This window comes from Tupaia chinensis, unplaced genomic scaffold, assembly GCF_000334495.1.
Source record: "Tupaia chinensis unplaced genomic scaffold, TupChi_1.0 Scaffold000063_1, whole genome shotgun sequence".
Lineage (NCBI taxonomy): Eukaryota > Metazoa > Chordata > Mammalia > Scandentia > Tupaiidae > Tupaia > Tupaia belangeri.
The window spans coordinates 8919511-8943050 of NW_006159521.1; the positions used below are offsets into that span (position 1 = coordinate 8919511).

General features: G+C 42.7%; 1 protein-coding gene across 2 annotated transcripts in view; it reads right to left on the reverse strand.

The window, feature by feature from the left end:
* The window catches only part of LOC102472465 (myocardial zonula adherens protein), a 163462-nt gene that overhangs the window by 18205 nt on the left and 121717 nt on the right, over positions 1-23540 (reverse strand). The window contains exon 13 of one of the 2 annotated variants that reach the window (XM_006141783.3): positions 16111-16934. The exons of the other annotated variant lie outside the window; for it this stretch is intronic. Within the exon in view, the coding sequence (XP_006141845.1) occupies positions 16838-16934 (97 nt within the window). The 3' untranslated portion in view covers positions 16111-16837. Of the gene's footprint in view, positions 1-16110; positions 16935-23540 lie in introns of those variants that run through there. 2 annotated transcript variants of the gene reach the window in all.

Consider the following 23540-nt stretch of genomic DNA (forward strand, 5'->3'; position numbering starts at 1 on the left):
ATTACATTTTTAATACACCTAAGAATTAATTCTAGGTGGATTAACAACTGTTACAAATTAAAAAGGAAAAGAAAGATTTGTTGAGGAATATTTTTTTTGGAGAGTTATTTTGTTTTGTTTTGGTTTTGGTTTTGGTTTTGGTTTTGGTTTTTTTTGCTATAGGGCACGTGCGCTCACCGCTTGCCAGGCAGACAGAGACAGACAAAGAGACAGAAAGCGAGAAATCACCCCCCAGGGGGGATGGTCACGCCACAATCCCTTCTCCTCCATTCTCCTCTCGGGATCTTGGGCACACACGCACACGCGCCTGGCGCGAGTTTTTAGCCACCAGGTTCGGGACGCGAACCGCGGTAGACTACATGGGAGTCCAGCGACATAGCCATTATGCTAACTGCTGGTTCCCAGGAATATTTTAATAATTAAAAGTTTAGGGACAATTTTGAAAGACATACACTACAAACTTTATAGGAAATAATTTGTAAATCTTACTATGTTAAGGAAAAACTTCTGTAGTACAAAAGGGAAAAACTACTATGCATATAGTCATCAAGGTAGTATCTAAAGTAGAAAAAGAGTTCTTACCAATCAACAAGCAAAACAAAGATGTCAACAGAAAAAAAGCTAAAACAGTTCACAGAAGAGGAAACCAGTAAAGCCAGGAAGCATATAAAAAGATCAACTTCAGGGATGTGCAAAGTAAAACAAAAATCTTTTTAAAATTAAGTCTTGGGACCAGTGATGGGCGTAATGGCTATGTCGCTGGACTCCCATGTAGTCGACCATGGTTCGAGTTCCAGACCCAGTGGCTTAAACTCACGCCGGGCGTATGTGCATGCGTGCCCAAGATCCTGAGAGGAGAATGGAGGAGAAGGGATTGTGGTGTGGCCATCCCCCCTGGGGGGTTTTCTCACTTTCTGTCTCTCTGTCATCTTTCTGGTGAGGGCATGTGCCCTATAGCAAAAACCTCTCCAAAAAAAAAAAGTAAGTCTTCCTGTTTGGAGAAATGGGAAGTTGTATATTGCAGATGGGAGACTAAATTGTAGCAACACTTAGGAAAGGAATCAGTCAAATCTAGTAATTTGGAATATGTGCCCACGAAAACACACAGTCTCTATACAGATAGCCCTTCTGAAGAAATTCTGTACATGTACTAAAGGAGACGTGTTAGAACATCCATTGGCATGTTTGTAGTAAGAGTGGAAGTTGAAAGCTACATCAATTAAAATAAAGGAACTAGGGACCAGCAGTTAGCGCAATGGCTATGTTGTTGGACTCCCATGTAGCTGACTGTGATTCGAGTCCCGGAACCGGTGGCTTAAACTCATGCCGAGCACATGTGCGTGCGTGCCCAAGATCCGGAGAGGAGAATAGAGGAGAAGGGATTGTAGCATGGCCATTCCCCCTGGGGGGGGCTTTTTTGCTTTCTGTCTCTCTGTCTCTCTCTTTCTGGAGAGCGCACACGCCCTATAGCAAAAATAAAATAAAATAAAGGAGCTAGATTTATAGTTACCAGCGTAAGGTGAAGTGAAAAAAGCAAGTTGTAGAATGCCATTTGTTCCAAGTGAAAAACGTGCAAAATAATACTGCATATTTCTTTTCTTTAAATTCAATTTTAAAATTATTTTTCTTTTAATTTGCTATATACAGCATGTGTGCTTGCCAGAGAAAGAGAATGAGACAGCATCCCCAGGAGATTTTGGGTGCATATGCACACACATACACATCTGGTGTGTTTTTCAAGTCACCAAGTCCAAGATTCGAAGTCCACGGTAGGCCATATGTGATCCATTCACTTTAATCATCATGCCACTTAGCTGACCTGAGTCTGATTTTTTGAGAGATAATTTAGATACAGTAAAATTCACCCCTTTTGGTATACAGATCTGAGTTTTTGTTTGTGTGTTTGTTTTGTTTTGTTTTCCTTTTAGGTTTTGCCATCACCCCCTGTGGGAGATGGCCACGCTGTAATCCCTTCTTTTCCATTTTCTTTCTGGGATTTTGGGCACACAAGCACATGCATTCAGCATGATTTTCAAGCCACTACGTCCGGGACTTGAACTGTGGTCAGCCAATGTGGGAGTCCAACATCTTAACCACTACGTCACTTGCTGGGTCCCAGGTCTGAGTTTTAACAAATACATAGAGTCCTGTGATGACCAATATGATCAAGTGACAAAATGATTTAATCATCCTTATAAAATGTAATCAGCGTCCCCACCCAACACCAACCACTAACAACTATTACTCTATTATCTATTCCTAGAGTTTTGTCTTTTTCAGACTGTTACAGAAATGGAATTGTACAGTAGCATTTTGAGCTTGGCTTCTTTCACTTAACCTAATGGTTTTGAGATTTAGTCATACCATTCTATGTATCAGAAACTTGTTATTTTCTATTGCTATGGAATATCCCATTGTATGGGTGTAGGATTCCATTGTGTAGGTTTGTATAAGCATTTAACAGTTGAAGAATATTTAGGTTGTTTTCAGTTATTCATGATTGTCAATCAAGTCCCTATAAACATTCATGTATAAGTTTTTGTGTGAATATGTTTTTATTTCTCTTAGGAGTGGGATTACTCAGTCATATGGTAATGAATGTTTATAGGAAACTACCAAATTGTTTGCAAACTGTCATACATTATGAACCCCACCTGCAATGTCTGAGAGTTCCAATTGCCCCACATCCTCATTGGCTCCTTTTGTTGTTGTTATTGTTATTACTATTGTTTGTTTTTTACTCAACAGACTTGTTGCCAGAAGACAGACCAGGAGTTGATGTTGGTTGGTATTGGGTGGAAAGACTGACTATATTTTGTGACTTGGACATTTAAGAAAGATTATAAAACCTGCACCAAACATTTTTAATGGTATTGGCATTTTTTTTTTTTAAGAATTATTTAATTTTAGGGACCAGCAGTTAGCATAATGGCTATGTCGCTGGACTCCCATGTAGTCGACTGCGGTTCGCGTCCTGGACCTGGTGGCTTAAAACTCATGCCGGGCGCATGTGCATGTGTGCCCAAGATCCCAAGAGGAGAATGGAGGAGAAGGGATTGCGGCGTGGCCATCCCCCCTGGGGGGTGATTTCTCGCTTTCTGTCTCTCGGCGAGCGCATGCGCCCTATAGCGAAAACCTCTCTCAAAAAAAAAAAAAAGAATTATTTAATTTTAACTTTATTTATTATTATTATTATTATTATTTTCCAATTTGACCAGAGAGAGACAGAGAGAGAGGTGGGGGAAAGTGAGAAAGGAAACCACAAGGTCTGGGACTTGAACCACGGTTAGCCATCTGGCAGTTCAGCACCTTTAACCACCACACCACCTTCTGGCCCCATTATCAGCTATGTTTTTAAAGGGGTGTGGAGAACATTTTTCCCATGAACAAGTGACACAGTCTGGAAGGGTTAAGAAGGATGGATGGAAAGGGATGGGATGGGACAAGGGTCACAAACAAGTGTAAAGAAAACCCTATTTTCTTTCCTGATTATTTTCTCTTTGAAGCATCCATTTGGAACTAGTGCATGCTAAATTGTCAACAAAACAAAATAATAGTTACAGCCAATGAGAAACTTGAAATAGGGCGACTCCCTGGTGCAGCAGCAACACACTGCTCAAGAGAAACCAGGTCCCACATGACCACCACCGCAGCAGCCTGAAATGCACTGGACATGCATGCGAGCACACAGGATCCATCAGGGCAGGGCTTGGAGGAAGGGCATCGCAGCCTAACCAGACCCTGGGGAGGGTGCTCCTACCACACACAATCTCACATGCACTGGTATGTGCTCTGTCGTGATTAAAGAAAAGAAAGTATTAAACTATAGTGGTTGACATCTGTGTATTTATTCAAAACTCCTCCTTCAGTCAGTCCCTCAATGCTTTCTCAGACTTTACAGTGGGAAGATAAGTGCTAGGATCTCCTGACTTGTCTGTAGCCCGATCTCACCACACTAGCCTACATACCCCTGAGTGCAGAGCTTAACAGATAAGTGACAGGAAAAAAGATGATAAAGTAGGAAGCAGGGAATTGGAATTGGGGTATGAAAAAAAACAGAGTGAAAAAAGAAAGGAAAGAGACAGGCAGGAGGAAAGAGAAAGAAACTGGTAAAGAGGGAGACCAAAAAATCCAAGAGGCAATATAAGGAATATCATCTCTCCACACAGAAATTAGTAACATGGGCCATAATATAGTAGTTATAGCAGCCAGATTCCATATGATTCCAGTTTCCAGATCCAACTGTGCAGTTCAGTCCCAGAGTCAGTGGTTTGAGAAACACACCAGGCACATAGTGTGCATGTCCAAAATCCCAAAAGAAGGGAAGATGAAGGATAAGGGATTTCAGTGTGACCTTCATGAGGGGTGCTTTCTTCTCTCCCTCTCTCTGTCTTTCTGTCTCTCTCTGGTGAGCACATGTGTCCTCTAGCAAAAGAAACAAGAACAAAAAAATAGAAACAGAAGCATAAAGTTCCATAAGTCCTTATGAATTCACAGATAGGTTCTTCATTTTCCTTCCAGCTCTAAAGTTCTATACTTCCACCACATGTCACATTTCCTCTCTTTAAATTTCACTGGGATCCATGGCAACAAGAGGTTTTCCTCAGCTACCCAAGGGTTTGGGTTATAAAGTGCGTGCATTCCACATGAAAAGTACATTCTTGAATTCGTTATCCAAAGTATTTGAAATGATGACCCACACTTTCAGTTCATATCTCCCTTTTTATCAGCAAATAGTAACTTAAAGCCATTTGCCAAGGCTATGGTTCCCTGGTGACGGACTGTGGCCTATTAAAATTAATCCTGAAGGAAGATCTTGCTGCTCTCTCCAAGCCCATTCAGGCCATTGGTTTATGAACAGGATGAACAGACGGACCATCCCTGAGGGTTTCAGGGAGGAAGCACGTTAAAATGGCCGCCTGCATCTTTGTTTGCTCAGCTGCTTGGAAAAACTAGGACTAAGGGAAATGGGATTAATCAAGGGGGCAGTTGCCCATGGAAAAAAAATACAGACTCTGGTGAGAAAAATCTCAGCCAAATACAGTTCAAGTTGGAGAAAAATAACTCTTTTCTCTTCAGACTTTCACATGGTAGAGTGCTGTTTAGTGACAAATCTCCCATTTCAAGCCACCACTGTTTATGATCTTGATAGTGTGGGAAGAGAAAACTTAGGGGGAATAAATTATTAAATGTTTGGCTCCTTGAAATTTAACATAATTTAATAATGGTTGTTGGTTAGATATGTGACTAACTGTGATTGAATAATAAACCTTTGTAAGATGTTTTAAAATGGTTGATGAATAAACTCACCAACCAGAAAATTAAATGTCCTTGAAAGAGCACATGTACAGATCTTCCAGTGCAGACTATATAAACATTGAAGCTAAGGCTCCTCCCTAAGTGTGGGATATAAAGCCTTAAACGAGATTTAAAATACTTTCCCCCTTCCCTGATTCATTTCACTTCTCTTTGATGCATTGTCTGAAGTTCCACCAATAAAAAGATTATTTGGTCAAAAAATCTTCCTTTGAGACTATAGATGATTCTAGAAGGGTTGTGAATCATCAGTCATTTACATATGAGCATGAATTAGTTCCAAATGGCTTTCTGATAAAAGCCTAGCTGAGGTGATGGCCTACACTGAAAGAGTGGAATTTCATAGGAGAGGAAGGGAAAAAATGGAGAACGCTGTGAATAATCTGAGAGGAAAGACAAAGCAGAGAGAATATTACTGCAGTGAGTTTAGGGTAATAGGGAGAACTCAGAGGACCTCATTTCCAGGATGTAGAGAATATGGGGACAGAAAGGGAAACAAGATGTCAAAACCAAACTTTGCTTAGAATGGGTTCAAGTTCCATCTGGAAGGCAGAGTCCATCCTGGACTTAAATGGGTCTCATCAAAAATTTTCATAGAATATCCAGTACATTGTCCATCGTAAGTCTGCTATAAAAATTATTTTATTAAGGAAATATAGTTAGATGATTAGTTTATAGAGGAACGATAGTTTGCTCATGTATTGATAGGAAACACAAAGGAGTGAGGAAGGTAATTGGCAAAATCACTACAGGATAAAATTTCAAAATATCTCTTCCTTTCAAATTCCACCAGGGAGAGAGCTGCCTTTTAGTGGCAGCTAAGGAAGGAAGAAGAACCATGTCTCTACTTCAATGCCAACACACCATATTCCTCACTCTTTGGAGTCTGACATACATCAGAGGCCATGAAATGAAGAAACCAATGATTAGCAGAAGGCTAGAGTTAAATAAAACTGAGTGCCCCTCTCCTGTCACTAGGCCTGACCAGAATCAAAGGTCTGGTCACCTTTTATTTCTGTCTTGCAGGACAAAGAATACAGCTATGATAAGTCTCAACACAAGGGAGAAGGAGGGGAGGAATAAGGGATGTCCCATAAACTAGGAGAATAATTCAGGAAAAAAATATATCCTCCTTGATTTTCTTCCCCAAATTTGGTAGAGAGGATAGTTAAGCATACATAGAACAGGAAACATAATTTAGAGAAGAGAATGGGGGACCAAGAATTGTAATGGCTGTGATGAACTCCCATGTAGTAGACCACAGTTCAAGTCCCAGACTCAGTGGCTTAAACTCATGCTGGAAGCATGTGCATATGTGCCCAAGATCCCAAGAGGAGAATGGAGGAGAAGGAATCACAGCGTGGCCATCCCCCTTCCGGGTGGGGTGGGGTGGGGGGGTGATTTCTTGTTTTCTGTCTCTCTGTCTCTCTCTGTCTTTCTGGTGAGTGCATGCACCCTATAGCAAAAAATTCTCCAAAAAAAAAAAAGAGAGAGAGAGAGAGAGAGAGAAGAGAATGAAGAGGGTGGTGGTAAAATTCATCAGTCCCCAACTATGACTTTAGGGGAGAGAGTTTGTATACCCCTAACTGTGTGGCAAGTCAACCCACTTCTCTGGGCCTCAGTTTCCATCCTGTTCAAAATGAGAATATTGGACCCGACAAACTCCAAGATGCCTTTCAACACTTTAGTTTTATGATTCTAGGATGATTAATGCTATAGTACATTCTTTGGCAACATCTGCATCTATTTAAGCTCATAAAAGTTGAGAAGAAATATTTGGTATGCAGTAAAATCAGGAAGCAGGTAGCTCTCTTTAAATACTCATCCAACACTGATGAAGTTTGAGGTTTATCAGCCTTTTCTGTACTCCATAGTTGCTCATATCTACGGGACTGGATAATGTTTTCCATCACCTAGAATTCCTGGGCTTAATTTAATTTTTATATCTAATGTCTGACAGCTCTGTGTAATAATAGAAGATTGTTTATAAGGTCCTTAAAAAACTGGAGTTATCAAAATAGCAGAAGACAAGCAAACTCTAATGGATGATGTGGGAGGAGTACCATTTCAAGCAGCCTGAAGAAAAAGGGAGTTTGAAGGCACAGATATTTTCTTTATGATACACAGAAAGAAAAACATTGGTTAATGTAAATCAGGGCTGCCAGTAGTGGGCCTTTGGCTACATGTGATCTGCAGATGAATTTGTGTGGGAGCACAGCGTTGTTCAAAATTATAATTTGAGTGACTTTAGGATGAGTACGCCCTTTAGTTCAGGGTCCCATCCTTCCACAGCTCCTCATTCAGCCACTCACCTCCGTTCTCCTAGGCTTTCCACCTTCACGCAGATTTCCTTGGCACCAGGGCATTTGAATTGAAGCATGTGAGGCAAGTGTTAAAAAAGATGTAGCCCAATTCTTTTTTTTCCTGAAAGGTTACAATTAATACCTAGATCACTAGTAGAAGATACATGTATTTGTTACAGAAACATGCATTTTTTTTAAGAATTATTTTACTTAATTTTATTTACTTATTTATCTTATTTATATTTCTTAATTGACCAGAGAGGTACAGAGTGAGTGAGTGAGTGAGTTAGAGAGAGAGAGAGAGAAAGCCTCCAGCTCCAGGACTTGAACCGCGGTCGACCATGCGGGAGTCCAGCTCCCTTAACCACCACGCCACTTGCTGGCCCATGTTCTTTGCCTCTTAAAGTTTTGTAAGGCCTTCTGTGTTTCATGAATCTTCACAAATGGTTTTGATAATTCACCAAATTAATGTCCCTCCTTATTAGAAATCTTTTCAAGATTACAATTTTTTCCCTTAGAATCGAGGGAAAAATCTGAATCTTATTTCAATACCTACCTTACCAGACCCATCTATAAATGAGGGTTTAGCATTTGGGGGGAGGGATTGGTTTCCTTATGTGATTATCAGATTAGTGAGTGCTATGGTCAACATTATAATCCTGCCATTTTGAACAACTCTATGGAACTTTTCACAACCATCTTAAACAACATATAGCAATTGTCTACAAAGCTTAATTTAACATTGTTATCTATAACAAATGCCATTTTTTAAAGGACAAAGAAAATCACAAATCTTTATGGTTACCATAGAAACATTAGCATCTTGACATCTACATTTTATAATTTATATTTTATATTGGGGATTTTGTAACAAAGAAAAAGGTCAACTTGCTGCAACCCTAACTTCCATCCTCAGCTCCCCAAAAATGTTTCAATAAATTTGTGGGTACCATAAAGATATTTTATTTCAGGGTTGTGCTACACACAAAATAACCAGTTAAGGTTTTTTCAGCCTGAGCTGTTTTGTTTAGGAGGTGGAAAGTTAAGAGGAAAAGGGAGAATTAAAATATTTGCAAGATGTCATTAATCTCCAGCAAAAGCCTAGAGTTGTTCACCCCCACCCCTTCATTTTAGAACTAATCCAGCTTTCTGTTATTTGGCTCAGAAAAGTCTTAAATCTGTAACAAGAGAGTAACTTCCTGTTCTCAAGAGTATGGCTGCCAAAGAAAACATTTACAAGAAAAGTCCCAGGGCCAAAAAAATTGCCTACTAATTATTTCTCAACTCCCCTCCCTTCCCTAATTCAGGAAGGTGAATGCTGTAAACGCTCTATGTTAAAACCTTAAAGTATGTGTTGAAAAATTAAGAGAAAACCCTCAAGAACTGTTTGCCATTTATTTATATTTTATTGCATTCAAATTACATCAGCTTTATGACCCTTGGGCACAAATGAATGTTTCTTGTAATATTTTGTTTGGAATTCCACAAATATTATAGTATACCTTTATCAAAATACATTATGGAAGTTTTTACCTAGTACCTTCCCAACTGAGGATGAGGAAAACAGGCCTGACACCCAGGGGCTGACCTATTACTGCCAGCTGGGCTATGGTGTTGCCAGGAGCCTGCCCAACACAGTGAGGGCTTGGTCTTGTCCTTGATGACCTAAACTATGAGATCCCAGTCAGAATCTCTGCAGCTCTTTTGTAGAAAGTGACTGCAGGATCCACATGGAAATGCAAAGAACCTGGATTAGCCAAATCAACCTTGAAACAGGGCAAAATTGAGGAACCTTTACTATCTGGCTTCATGACCTATGATAAAGCTACAGTTCTCAAGACAACATGGTATTAGGACCAGCAGTTAACGTAATGACTATGTTGCTAGACTCCCATGTAGTTGACCGCAGTTCGCGTCCCGGACCCGGTGGCTTACACTCATGCTGGGTGCGTGTGCCTGCATGCCCAAGATCCCGAGAGGAGAATGGAGGAGAAGGGATTGTGGCATGGCCGAACCCCCTGGGGGTGATTTCTCGCTTTCTGTCTCTCTGTCTCTGGTGAGCACATGTGTCCTATAGCAAAAACCTCTTCAAAAAAAAAAAAAAAGACAACATGGTATTGGTGTCAAGATAGGCAACTAGATCCATATAACAGAAGGGAGAGTACAGAAATAGACTTAGGCATAGATGGCCAATTGACTTTCAACAATGGTGCAAGGGCAGTTCAGTGGAAAATCGGTAGTCTTTTCAATAGATGATGTTAACACCATTGGATATCCACATACTAAACGAAACAAAAGAAACAACAAAATAACTTCTTAGATTCATACTTTAGACCCTGTACTAGTTATCTAATCACACATAACAAACTACCCTAAATGTGGTGGCAGTCTCTCTCTGTTCTCCCCTTCTAGAAACACATCTCATGTCTTCCATTTTGGGCCTTTCCTGGTAAGTAAGCTATCCTCAAATTCACAATGAGGAAAAAGAGGTACAGTTTATTTAACCTCCTGTTTATCTAGCCACGCTCACTCCCCACTAGCCACCATTTCTCTTCTGCACAATTTCATTCATTAATATTTATTAAGTCTCTAATATGTGTCCAGTAAGAGGAAATCCTGGGTTTGCAAATATTCATGGTGCGACAGTGCCATCACAGTAATTGCTTGTAATGACCGCGGGTGTCTCATGGCATGCCTCTGATCCTATGCTGGGATTCACCCATGCTATCATGTGATCTGCACAGCCAGCCTTGTGGGGGATGCACTTCCATTCATTTCATAGGCAAACTGCACCCTGGGGCGCAGAGCCTCGAAGGTTGTAGGGACCTGACCAAAGAGGCATCACAGTTTAGTGGCAGAAGTGGGTCTGATGCTAGGCCTCCCGCCTGTGTTCCTTAAAAATACATATTTTAGTGAGAAAGAGGGAGATAAATAGGGGAGGATGAGAGAAGGATTATTGACAGGGTCTCACCATGTCATGATCCTCCAGCCCCATTCTCCCAACTAGCTAGAATTACAGGTGTGTACCACCACACACCTGTTTAGGTCAGTTCAGGATCCGAACCTGGGCCTCACAGGTGGCCTCAGCCGCTCCCTTGCAACACCACAGCCTAACCACCTGGGTTGCTTTAGATAACTTTTGTAAACAGGACTTGTAAAGATGCAATGTATGCATATTGTGCTTTTTTAAAAGTAATTATTTATATAATTTTATTACTTTTTCAATTTGACCAGAGACAGGGAGGGAGAGAGAGGGAAAGTGAGAAAGCAAGCTGCCAGGTCCAGGACTCAAACCATGGTTGACCATGTGGGGGTTCAGCACCTTAACCACCACGCCACCTGCTGGCCCCCATGCTGTGTATTGCTCAGTTAACTCCTGATCTCCTTCACTTCCCCCAGTCAAGGCTCTCTCTGGAATACTTCTCATTTGGAGATTTCTTCATGCTTATCAAGGTTAGGAATTAATTCTCTCCAAAGGACAAGTGTGTCCTTTATGAGAAACTGCTCCCAAGGAGCTTCTGTCACTGGAGAGACAAAAAATGGACATGAGATGAAAGAATAAAGAGGCGGCTTCAATTACGTACCCCTGGATTCAGAGACAGGAAATGTCCAAAGGATCTGAACACACTGAGAAAGAGTTTGGGGAGAATAGAGCTTGAGGTATATACCATTATCTCCCCAGCACTGCCATGCGCTGGTTGGACTGAACTGGGCCTCCAACTCTGGGTGTTAAGAAGAGCCAGGATAAGAAGGAATCCTGCCCTGACTGTTATTCCCATCCCTTGCCCTGGGACGCTGCAGCGTTTCTGGGGAGAAAGTAGATGCTCAGTGCAGACACATGGACCAGCCCAGGGTCAGCCGTGGTCCGTGCCCCCTCGGATGGGGAAACCATGTCGTCCAACTCCAGACATTTCCCAAACATGGTCATCTCTCCCAGATGCCCTGGAATCTGCCTCCCAGGGTCATACCCCATCTTATGGCCTGAGTTATTTCTGTCTCCACGACTGGTTCTCAATTCTGGCTTACTAAGCAGCAGGCCCAGATTCCTGGGTCCTAGGAAACACCCGCTCCTGAGCCCCATCCTGTTTCCTGTTGCCTGCCCAGACACTCTCTGTGCCTCAGGGACGCCTCTCAGCCTGCAGCGCACACCTGCACTTCCCTGAGCTCAGGTATCCAAAGGCAATATCCGGAAGGAACTGCACCGCCTGTATGGGGGCTTGGTCTGCCTAAAGCAAGCAGCTTTACATGCTCAGCTTCTCATTCCCAGTGTTGGCAGCAGGGTCAGGAATCACATTCTCATCCCCTTGGTGATGGTTTCAATGCATATGCATTTCCGTAGGTCACATTGGACCACGTGTATCAAAAGACTTAGCGTGTGCATACCTTTTGACCTGGCAAGTCCTCTTCTAGGAATGAATCCCAAGAAAATAATTAGGCAAGAGTACAAAGATGTGTGCATGAGCTGGTTCATCTGAAGATTGCTAAAAGAAAAAAGAAAAAACAAAACAAAAAAACAAATAACCTCCAAAATTCCAACATAAGGGGATAGGCTGAGGTTGCATATTATTATACATCAGGAAATAATGGTGTAGAATATATACATGTATAAATATTTATATTTATACACACACATATATATTATGACACTATAATAAGAAGTGGTTATGAAAGTGCATAATAAGTACCATTTACTAACTGCTTACTATGTGGCAAGCACTATTCTAAGAACCACACAGGTATTATCAACTAATTTACTCTTTATATCAACCCCATTAGAAAAGAACTGTTACAGACCAGCAGGTGGCGTGGTGGTTAAGGCACTAGACACTCCCATATGGCTGACCATGGTTCAAGTCCCGGACCTGATGGCTTGCTTTCTCACTTTCTCTCTCTCTCCCTCTCTCTCTCCTTCTGGTGAATAGAGATTTAATGGTGAATAAATAAAATAAAATAAAATAATTCTGTTAAAAGAAAATAAAGCAAGACAAGAACTGTCACAGTTCTCACTTTATAGACAGAGTCTGTGACTTACCTACATACAAAATAGTGACTGAGATCAGTCAGTTGGACTCTTTTTTTTTTTTTTTTTTTTTTTAGAGATTTTCACTGTAGGGCGCGTGCGCTCGCCAGACAGAGAGAGACATTAGAGACAGAAAGCGAGAAATCACCCCCCAGGGGGGATGGTCACGCCGCAATCCCTTCTCCTCCATTCTCCTCTCGGGATCCTGGGCACGCGCGCACACGCGCCCGGCGTGAGTTTTAAGCCACCGGGTCCGGGACGCGAACCGCGGTCGACTACATGGGAGTCCAGCGACATAGCCATTACGCTAACTGCTGGTTCCCAGTCAGTTGGACTCTTGAACCCACGTTTTCAGAGCCACACAACTATGCTTTTCAGCATAATAATATTTGTTTAAAAATGAAACAAAATAAGTGGTATATGTGTGTGTGTGTGTGTATGTGTGTTTCTTTCCAAAGAAAGTCTGGAAGAGCTGGAATGAAAATATTAATTTCAAGCATTTTTTTTAATTAAAAAAAAAAGAATCTGGACCAGTCAGGTGGTGTGGTGGTTAAGGCAGCTGGATCCCACATGGCTGAGTGCATGGTTCAAGGCCTGGACCCAAGAAGTTGGAAACTATATCAGGCATGTGTGCGTGCATGCCCAAGATCCCGAGAGGAGAATAGAGGAGAGGGGATTGCAGCATGGCCACCCTCTGAGAGTTGATTTCTCACTTTGCATCTCTTTCTCTATCTCTGTCTCTCTCTAGGGAGCACATGTGCCCTATAGCAAAAACAAAACAAAACAAAAATTAAAAATTAAAATTAAAAAAGAATAAAGAACACTTATACTGCTGTTTTTCATTTCTGGAAGATAAATTTACCATCTAATCTTAGTATCATATCCATGCTAGTGAAGAGGTGGATGAATGTCAGTCTTTCTGACTGAAGGTTGGAGGTCACTAGAGTTAATTTTGACAAAGGATCTAGAAGGATTATCTCTTTGTTTCTTTCGGCGTCAGTCTGTACAATTTAGGGACTCTCTTTAATGGTCTTTCTGAGTAGTTCAAACAATGTTTAGAATTCCCCACATGTTGAAGAGATATTTAAAAGCACAAAGGCTTCAGCAATAGAATGATCACTGCATTCTTTACACTTAAAATGACCAGGTTTTTCTTTTGCTTGTGTTAAGAGAAAGGAAGGCATGTGAAAGTGTTTGCAGAGCAGTTTTCATTTCTACCTTGGCCTCATTAAAGCTGACATTCCTTAAGTCATTGCATTTCACCTAGAAACTGCTTCCAGACCAGCTTCTTCAGGCACTAGGGGCTCCAGGACTCTCTCCCACTTGGAGTCCAGCTTCCAGGCCTTGGTTCTCAGGACTGCCTTCACTCTCAATGCTCCTGTCTGGTGATTTCCAGAGGGCCTGGTTTCTGGCTGTGAGAACATTTCCATTAATGAGGGTCAACCAGGAGTCCACACGCTTCAAACCAACCCCCAGAATGACAGTGACGACTGCCCGTGTGCCAGTCCCTCTGTGTGAATCACCTCCCTGGTAGTGTCCTCATCCTACCGAGTAGGTGGGGCAATCCTAGATTTGTAGGAGATGAAAGTAATTAATATTCAGAGAGTTTTCATAACTGCCCAAGGTCCCACAGCCAGAATTTTAAAACAAAGTTGCCAAAATGCACATTCCTTTGTTATACTATGCTGATTCACAGTGATTAACTCAACTGAGTTGCTTTGCTGTTTTGTTTTTTGTTTTTTGCTTTTTTTTTTTTTTCAGTAGGAGGAGTAAGGAAGTGGGAGGGCTTCAGCAAAGGGAGGAAGAATTTTTTAAGTAAAAACTATTTTTATGGGGAACCAGCAGTTAGCGTAATGGCTATGTTGCTGGACTCCCATGTAGTCGACCGCGGTTCGAGTCCCAGACCCGGTGGCTTAAAACTCATGCCAGGCGCGTGTGCATGAGTGCCCAAGATCCCGAGAGGAGAATGGAGAAGGGATTGCAGTGTGGCCATCCCCTCTGGGGGGGTGATTTCTCGCTTTCTATCTCTCTGTCTCTGTCTGGCAAGCACACACGCCCTAGAGCAAAAACCTCTCCAAAAAAAGAAAAAAAGGAAATAAAAAAAAACTGTTTTTATACTCTGTAACTGTCCCGGCCAGCAGGACAATCAAACAGGCTACCTGAGTGAGAGAGTGGAGGTCTGGAACCGGTGCAGCGTCACAGCACGGTAGTCACAGCACGGGAGCCACACAGTGTCACAGCTCTGAATGGTATACAGTTGCTCGTTTATTGAGAGCCAGAGAACATTCTTATATACACAGCAGGTTGGTAATTGGTTGCCCAATATGTAAATGAAGGATATATTTTGGACCAGTAATTGATTGTTTTGTCAGGGGGCGTTAACCAGGAGGCAGAGCTTAGGGGCGGATTGCTGTCACAGACCTGATTGAGAAGCTGCTTGCGGATGTTAGCTAGGTTGGGGAGCCTAGGGGCGGATCGTTTACTCCCAGAACAGGGGAGTCCGGAGGCCATCATGTGAAAGTCATTTCAGCCATTTTGGTGCATGTGGCTCTCCACATGTAACCATTAATGTACCTTACACTTTCTAGAAGACAAATTAACTAAATCAACATCAGGAATTAAAAAGAAACGTGGCCCAGTAGTAGTGGTGCATAGGTACTACCAGTGCTTGGGAAGCTGGAAGCAGCACGGAAGGCCCTGGGTTTGGTTCCCAGGCCAGCTTGAACACACTGGGCATATCTGTGTGTGCCTCTGACCTAGCTAGCTGGGAGGCTAAGGCAGGAGGGTTGCAGGGTCTCTGTCTCTTTCTCCTCTCCCTCTTAAACACACACACACACACACACACACACACACACAAATACACAAAATTATATGGTATATAAATGCTGCTATAAATTGTACTAATCAAATATCACCAGGGGCCACCATAATGGCCTGATGGCTACGTAGCTGGTTACCACATGGCCAACTGCACAGTTAGAGTTCTGGTAGCTTAGAAACACCAGGTACATGTGCATATAAGTCCAAAATCCCAAAAAGAGGGAAATAGAGAAGTGGTATGACCATCCACTAAGGGGTGCTTTCTCCTCTCTTTCTGTCTCTGTCTCTCTCTGGCAAGTGTATGTGCCCTCTAGAAAAAGAAAGAAAGAAAGAGAGAGAGAGGAAGGAAGGAAGGAAGGAAGGAAGGAAGGAAGGAAGGAAGGAAGGAAGAAATGGGGAGAGGGAGGAAGGAAAGAAGGAAGGAAGGAAGGGAGAAAGAAGAAAGAAAGAAAATTACTGCGATCTGACTCTAACACTTGTTCAGGGCCTGGTCTGCTCTCTACTCCTTCCACATGGTCAAAGATGAAACAAACACAACATTAGTAGAACAAAATATATGGTATTTATTAAACACGTGTGACATTGTTGGTAATATCAAAGTAGAGCATGCATGAACAGATTACTCACTCATTTAACAAAAACACCAATTGATACTGAAAATAATAAATGATTTAATTTCCACAACATATGCAATTCTCTTTAAGTTAAAGTGAAAGAAAAAAAATCACAGGTAGAATAAATAGTGATTTCAGCTAGTCCAATAAAGGCATAAGGCACAAATGAAACCCAGGGATTTGCACATCAGAAGGAGGCGTGTCTGGCCTCACCTAGTCTCCAACCATGGCTCCCACAACCCTGCACAGGTCCTGGGGCCAAGAGGAGAGGTCACCTGCAGGATGGGAGTAGCCCCCAGGTTCATGTTTTCTCAGACACCCATGCTCCTGGTGGACAGGTTTCTCTGTACTAGAGAAACATTGCCTCTAATACTTTAATGGGTAAGTAAAACCTTCATGCTGTAACAAACTATCCTGGCAGCTTAACACAAAACTGCAACTTAATGCCCTTTCCCCTCTCAACTGACATCTAACAAACAAAGTAAGTGGTGAGGGAATTCTCCTGATAGGGCTTCCACGTGAAAAACGACGATGCAGCACAGCAGGTTGCACTGGGCGTCTGAAATGGGACCTTGTTTACATCTCGGCCTTGCTTGCCCCTCCATCCTCACTTTCCTTTCCATTTTAGAAGTGGATCAGAAGCTCAGCATATTCCATTCTGGCTGACACCATGTGTATGAGTCAACTAGTTACTCTTTCCAGGCTTCAAGCCACAGGGATGCAGGGCCTTTGTCCTCCTGCGAAACGTGCACGTAGCCAAGGGCTTACGTCAGAGTTTTCTTTGTGGTTAACTCCAAGACTCTTGTGTAGGGAGTATAGTTCCTGGTAGGCATCACGATTTCACGAGTCCTGCCTGTTTGGCTGGGAAATGAGAAAAGGCAGGTCAAGAAGATGAAACAAATTCTCCCTGTTTTTCACATTGTAGGGTAATGCTAGGAAATGGTTTTTTGGTGCTTAAAAAAATAAAGAGACTGGAATAATGCAATTTAATATTTTGTTCAAACCCTAAAGGACCTCCCAGGGTCTGAATGCTTATGTTCCCCACCCCAGATTCATAAGTTGAAATTCTAATCTCCATTGTGATGGTGTTAGGAGGTGAGGCCTTTGGGAGGTGATTAGGTTCTGAGGGTGGAGCCCTCAAGAATGGGATTAGTGCCCTTGTAACAGAGCCCCTACAGAAAGCCATTATTCCTTCTGCCATGTAAGGATACAGCAAGAAGGTCTATGAGCCAGAAAGTAGGCCCCTGCCATACAGCAAATCTGCCAGCACCTTGGTCTTGGACTTCCCAGGCTCCAGAACAATGAAAAATAAATTTCCGTTATCTATAAGCCACCCAGTTTATGGTATTTTCCTATAGCAGCCTGAAAAGACTATGACAGGACCATAATTTTAGCAATTTTTAAAGGTTTGCTAGGCATTAATGACTCAGAAAAAAATATATATAAAACATGCATTCAGAGAACTCATAATTTGGTAGGAAAGACATGTACATAAATAATTTTAATGTAAAGCATTAGGTACTATAATAGAGACAGAGAGAGCTGGGCTGGCTAGTCTCCATCTGCCCATTCTCCCCCTTCTCCTCCTCATTCTGGGCCCTGGGAGGCTCACCTGAAGGTCAGCCTCAATGGGCTCCCTTGCCTTTTAGCGTCTAGATGGCTCTGACCAACTAGGAGATAGCAGCAGGGGAGGACAGAGAGCTAGGGACACTGTTCCCTCCCAGCCAGGCTGCAGCTTGGTAGCTAGCGGTGTTTCTCCACCAAAGGGCACTGCAACAGCTCTCCTCCTGCTCCCTCCTACTGGCCTTGGCCCTGCCTCTTCACTTAGGGGGATACCGCTTCATTGCTACTAGCTCCAGAACATACCAGCATCTCTTGTTTTCTTTTCCTTAAAGTAGCCCAACTATTTGTAAACAGTCCCTAGATTTAACTTCAATCTTCCCTTCCTGCCAGGACCCTGACCAACACAAGAATGAACACATTAATGGAAAACTGAGTGTGAAAAAGTTCAGCATCTCCGGGAAATTCACATCTGAAAACTGGTACAAGGACGGTGAGTCATGAGGGATGTCTAGCACTCCTTGAGTGGCAGATGGCAGGGAGAAGATGGGAATGCCCAGACGAAAGGACGGTATGTGCAAAGGCAAGGGAAGGTGAACACACCGTCTGCAGATATGAGATAAAGACACGCTGGTCAACTGGAGAGAAGAGTTCATCATGGGAAGTGGCGGAGGGTGAAGGAGGGTGAAGAAGGGCCATGTGCGCTTTGCTATGGAGTTCAAAAAAAAGGGAAGGGCTATCAAGGAGGAGTGTGGTGTGCTTATTTTTTTATTTTAGAATCTCCCAGCACCGTTCAAGGTTGACTCCAGAGGGGTTAGCCTGGAGGCAGAAGGTTAGAATATTATTGCTATTTAGGAGGTTAAAGAGAAATGATGAGAACTTGAATTCTAACAGGAACACTGAAGGTGAAGTGGAAGGGTAAGTTTAAGGAGACATTAGAGAGGTAGGATTAACAGGAGTCAGTGAAGGTACGTATCCCATTTCTTTTTTCTCTTAGATATATAACACAACTATATTTCCCAGGCTCCTTTGTAATTGGGCAGGTCATGTGACTAAAAAAAAAAATCCATTACTTGCAAGTTTAACCCATAAAAACCTACATAATCCACCATGCTTGTACTACCCTTTTCTGCAGAGGATACACTGGAAGATACAGGAGGATTCCAAAGCTCCAAAAGGATCATTAAATGAAAGAATCTTGGGTTCCTGAATGGCCGTGTGGAGCAAAGCCCATATCAACTTGCCTTAATGTGAGTAAATTCATCTTTATTGTGATAAACCACTGAGACTTGTGGGTTGTTTCATGCACAAGAAATATAGCTTCATTTCTTTTTTTGGAGAGGTTTTCACTATAGGGCGCATGCACTCGCCAGAAAGACAGAGAGAGACAGAGAGACAGAAAGTGAGAAATCAGCCCCCAGGGGGATGGCCATGCCACAATCCCTTCTCCTCCATTCTCCTCTCGGGATCTTGGGCACACATGCACACGCGCCCAGCGTGAGTTTAAGCCACCGGGTCTGGGACTTGAACCACAGTCGAATATGTGGGAGTCCAGCGACATAGCCATTACACTAACTGCTGGTCCCAAAAGAAATATAGCTTCATTTTTTATCCTAAATAATATAATGACAAAATATGTATATGAAACAAAATAGTCCACTCCCTTTCCCCTAACTTTCTGTATCCAATTACTCACAAGGTGGTATAGGGTGTTTTAGAAAAGGCAGCTTGAAAATCACACGGGATGTGTGTGCATGTGTGCCCAAAATCCCAAGAGAAGAATGGAGAAGGGATTGCAGCATGGCCATCCCACCAGGGGGGTGGGGGGGATGGGGAAGGTGATTTCTCATTTTCCCTCTCTGTCTCTGTCTCTCTCTCCAACAAATACACACACCATGCCCTATGGCAAAAACCTTTAAAAAAAAAAAAAAAAAAGCAGGGAACCAGCAGTTAGCGTAATGGCTATGTCGCTGGACTCCCACATAGTCGACCGCTGTTCGTGTCCCGGACCCGGTGGCTTAAAACTCACACCGGGTGCGTGTGCATGTGTGCCCAATATCCCGAGAGGAGAATGGAGGAGAAGGGATTGCGGCGTGACCATCCCCCCTGGGGGGTGATTTCTCGCTTTCTGTCTCTATGTCTCTGTCTGTCTGGCGAGCGCACGCGCCCTACAGTGAAAATCTCTCCAAAAAAAAAAAAAAAAAAAAAAGCAGTGTGTGGGTAGCTGGTGGTGGCAGAGTCTAAACTTCGCATGTCTGACCCAGAAGATTCAACACGTGTTCTCTGTGTGCTCCACTCCCCACCCCCAAATACACCTCTGACACACACCCTGCGATACCCAGTGGTCTATGCATTTGTCTCCATACCAGGTATAATTTCTTTAAGGCAAAAACCACATCTCAATCTTCATGACCCCAGTAACTTAAATGGGCTGGACTTGGAGTTATCACCCGACATGTGGATGGCAAAGGGAACCAAATGATGAGAATTTTTGAGGAGTGAGTGGTCATAGTGTCACCTGCCAAAGAGAGGACTCTATGGTACCTGACCATTCAAAGAGTCTCTGGTCACCTGAGCAGCAAGTGGGGTGGAGTGCCAGGGGCAGAAGCCAGATGGTAATCCATGCCAGCTCCTGTGAAAATTCCACCTACCAGAAATGGTCTCTGGTGACAATATCCCAAAAGCCCATAAAATGCAGAAATATTTATGAAGGTGAACCTTCTAGGTTTCACAAACAGGCTCTCCTTCTCCCCCAACCCCCCTTCAAAAAAGAAGTGGGGTATTTTATTTAGTTGGTCACTAAGAAACTTCAAGAACACAAATAGTTTCAACCATAAAAGTGAAATGCAACCATTTTCTTTAACACATTCAGGCTATTGTTAACCTTTTACTAACCCATAAAGGGGCAGTTCCCTTGGGGGAAACAATAGCAGAATCAGCAAATAAAGCTTTGACAAAAAGCTACTTTGTGTTTTGGTCTCTGCAAACGCAAGCATTTTAAAGCACTCACTATGTGCAGAGCACTTATGACTATGGACAGTATTTTTCAGCAAATTCTATCTATTAAAACATACTTTATGAGTTTGCTAGAAACCAAGTTTCACTAAGGGGCAGAAAAATGAAGTCTTTCTTTTGGTTTTCGATTTTTCACTTTTCTCTGTGAATGAGGGCTAGATGACCAGAAACTTTTCTCAATAGCTTTCATTAACACATAACAGACCAAACTCCTGAGTCTTTCAAATAAGTGTGTCAAAAGGGTCTGAACTCACAGGGAGTCCCTCCTGGCTCTTTTCCCATCTCACTCTGTGATGAGATCCTTGCCCATTAGAAATTCATGTAACACAGGGGCCAGCAGGTGGTATGGTACTTAAGGCACTGGACTCCCACTTGGCCAACTACGGTTCAAGTCCTGGACCTGGCAACTTGCTTTCTCACTTTCCCTCTCTCTCTGATAAGTGCACTTGCCCTATAGCAAATTCTAAAAAATAATAATAAATTAAATTAATAATTTTAAAAAAAAAGAAATTCATGTAACACAAGTATTAGATGAAGAGGGGGAGAACTGGAGGAGGAGATCAGATCAATGGCAGTAGCAGTCTCAGACTGGCTGGTTGCAGGAGGGACTGAAGTTAAGAGTCAAGTCATGAGGAGAAGAACAGCACAGTAGGGGCATGCGAGGCTGAGGAGTGGCTGCAAGATACTGGGCTTAGCTGGCATCATCAACAGAAATATGCACATGTGGCACTGAGGCCAGGTACCTCTGTCCGAAATTGCACTTCATTGCAACAAGCTTCTCAGGGGCTCACCACCAAAATCTGCATTTCTAGGTGAAGAAACTGAGATTCAAGGGGATTTGAGATTTGCCTCAAGCTGCAGATGTTGCAGGAGGCAGATCCAGGACCCAAACCTAGTTCTACCTTCCAAGTCACTATATTTTTTCACTTTTTAAAGAATTATTTATTTAATTTTATTTATTCATTCATTCATTTTAATTTGATCAGAGAGAGACACACAGCGAGAGAGAAAGAGAGAGAACAGTGAGAAAGCAAGCCACCCAAACAGGACTCAAACCATGGTCAGCCATGTGGCAGTGTCCAGTGCCTTAATCACCACACCACCTGCTGGCCCTGAGCCACTAGTCTTAACTACTGATGAGAGGAATTGCATTTCAAGGAAAAGTGGCAAGCATACAGTAAGTGTGAAGAGCAAGTGGACACCAGTGGGGAGTCTCGCCCAGCAGGCAGCAGGCAAAATGAGGACTCACATTCCAGAGAGAGGTCTGTACTGCTCTGTGCCTCAGCTATGAAGAGAAGGGCGGTAAAACTATGAGGCTGGATGCAATTTTAGCAGAAACCATCATGAGCAAAACAGAACCATGGGGAGCTCCCATGGTGAAAATCCTGGAGGAGAAAGAGGAGCCATTCAAGAAAAAGGAGAAGGGCAAGGCAGGGAGATAGGAAGAAAGCCCTGAGAAAAAAGTTCTCCAAGGGTAAGAAGCAGACATTCTTCTGCTTAGGAAGGACTGTCAAATGCTCCAGGAGGGACATTCCATTCAGCGACTACTGACTGAGTGCCCACCATGTGCCAGGCATCCTGGGGGGCCTGCAGCTGGTGGCATGGATGAAAACCCTGCCCTCGTGGAGCTTATATCTAGTAAGGAGAATAAGAGATAATTAACACTAGGTAAGTCAGAAGAACTACTTCCTTCAAGGCCTACACAAATAAATCATAACATAATACATACTAGCTGCCTAAGCCCTCACTCGGTAGCTATCTTTAATTCATTCGACAAATGTTTATGAGTATGAGCTTAAATGCTGGACTAGAGGATGGGAACCCCAATCCCACAGTGCTGGCAGGAATGGGAAACGTGAAGGGGAGGGCACTAGTGATTTTGTAAGTAAAGAAATGGCTATTTGTTTTTATTGTTGTTGTTTTCTTTTTTTTTTTCTTTTTTTGGAGAGGTTTTTGCTATAGGGCACATGCACTTGCCAGAAAGACAGAGAGAGACAGAGAAACAGAAAGCGAGAAATCACTCCCCAGGGGGATGACCACACCACAATCCCTTCTCCTCCATTCTCGTCTCAGGATCTTGGGCAGGCACACACACGCGCCCTGCGTGAATTTAAGCCACCGGGTCCAGGACTTGAACTGCAGTTAACTACATGGGAGTCCAGCGAGATAGCCATTATGCTAACTGCTGGTCCCAAGGTTATTTGTTTTTTAGTAGAACAAAAAATTAGAGCTACTCTAAATCCAATGCTGTTAGCTGTAGCATAGCAGATACCACCCGAAGTTCTAAGCAGTGACAGAAGGTGAATGCTACCCTACACTCAGGCGTGAATCTGGTGCCTGGAACACACAAGATCACTGTCATGGATCTGCTGATCCAGACCTTATCAATCGCTGGACCTTCCTGAGTTTTCCACAGTGCCTAGACATTTACATCACTGAAGAGCCACATGTTCTGAAGCATGATACATTGATTAGGCTATCAATCCATTTTATAAGATCGCTAATTACCACCAATAAAAACCAAGTTAGTGAAATTGCTTAGCATACCCAAATTTATTATATTCAATTCAGTGTTTTACATGTAAAAATCAGAGTTTGGGTTTACTTAACAGTAAAAGCAGGTTTTATTTACTAAGTGCTTACCCTTCTAGAGTGTTTTTCCTCACAACATGCTTTCTATACATGTTTTCATTTCATCCTCATAGTAACCCAGTGAGATCTGATGTTATCATTTCATTCTCATTTTCAGGAGAAAAGAGTTGAGGCTTTAGAGAGACTACACAACTTGCCCAGGGCTGTGTTCAGGTAGCTGCTGGCTGGGCAAGTAACCTTGGCAGCCTGTCTCCCCTACACGGTTGAGCCGATTGCAGAAGAGCAAGAATGAGCCTTAAT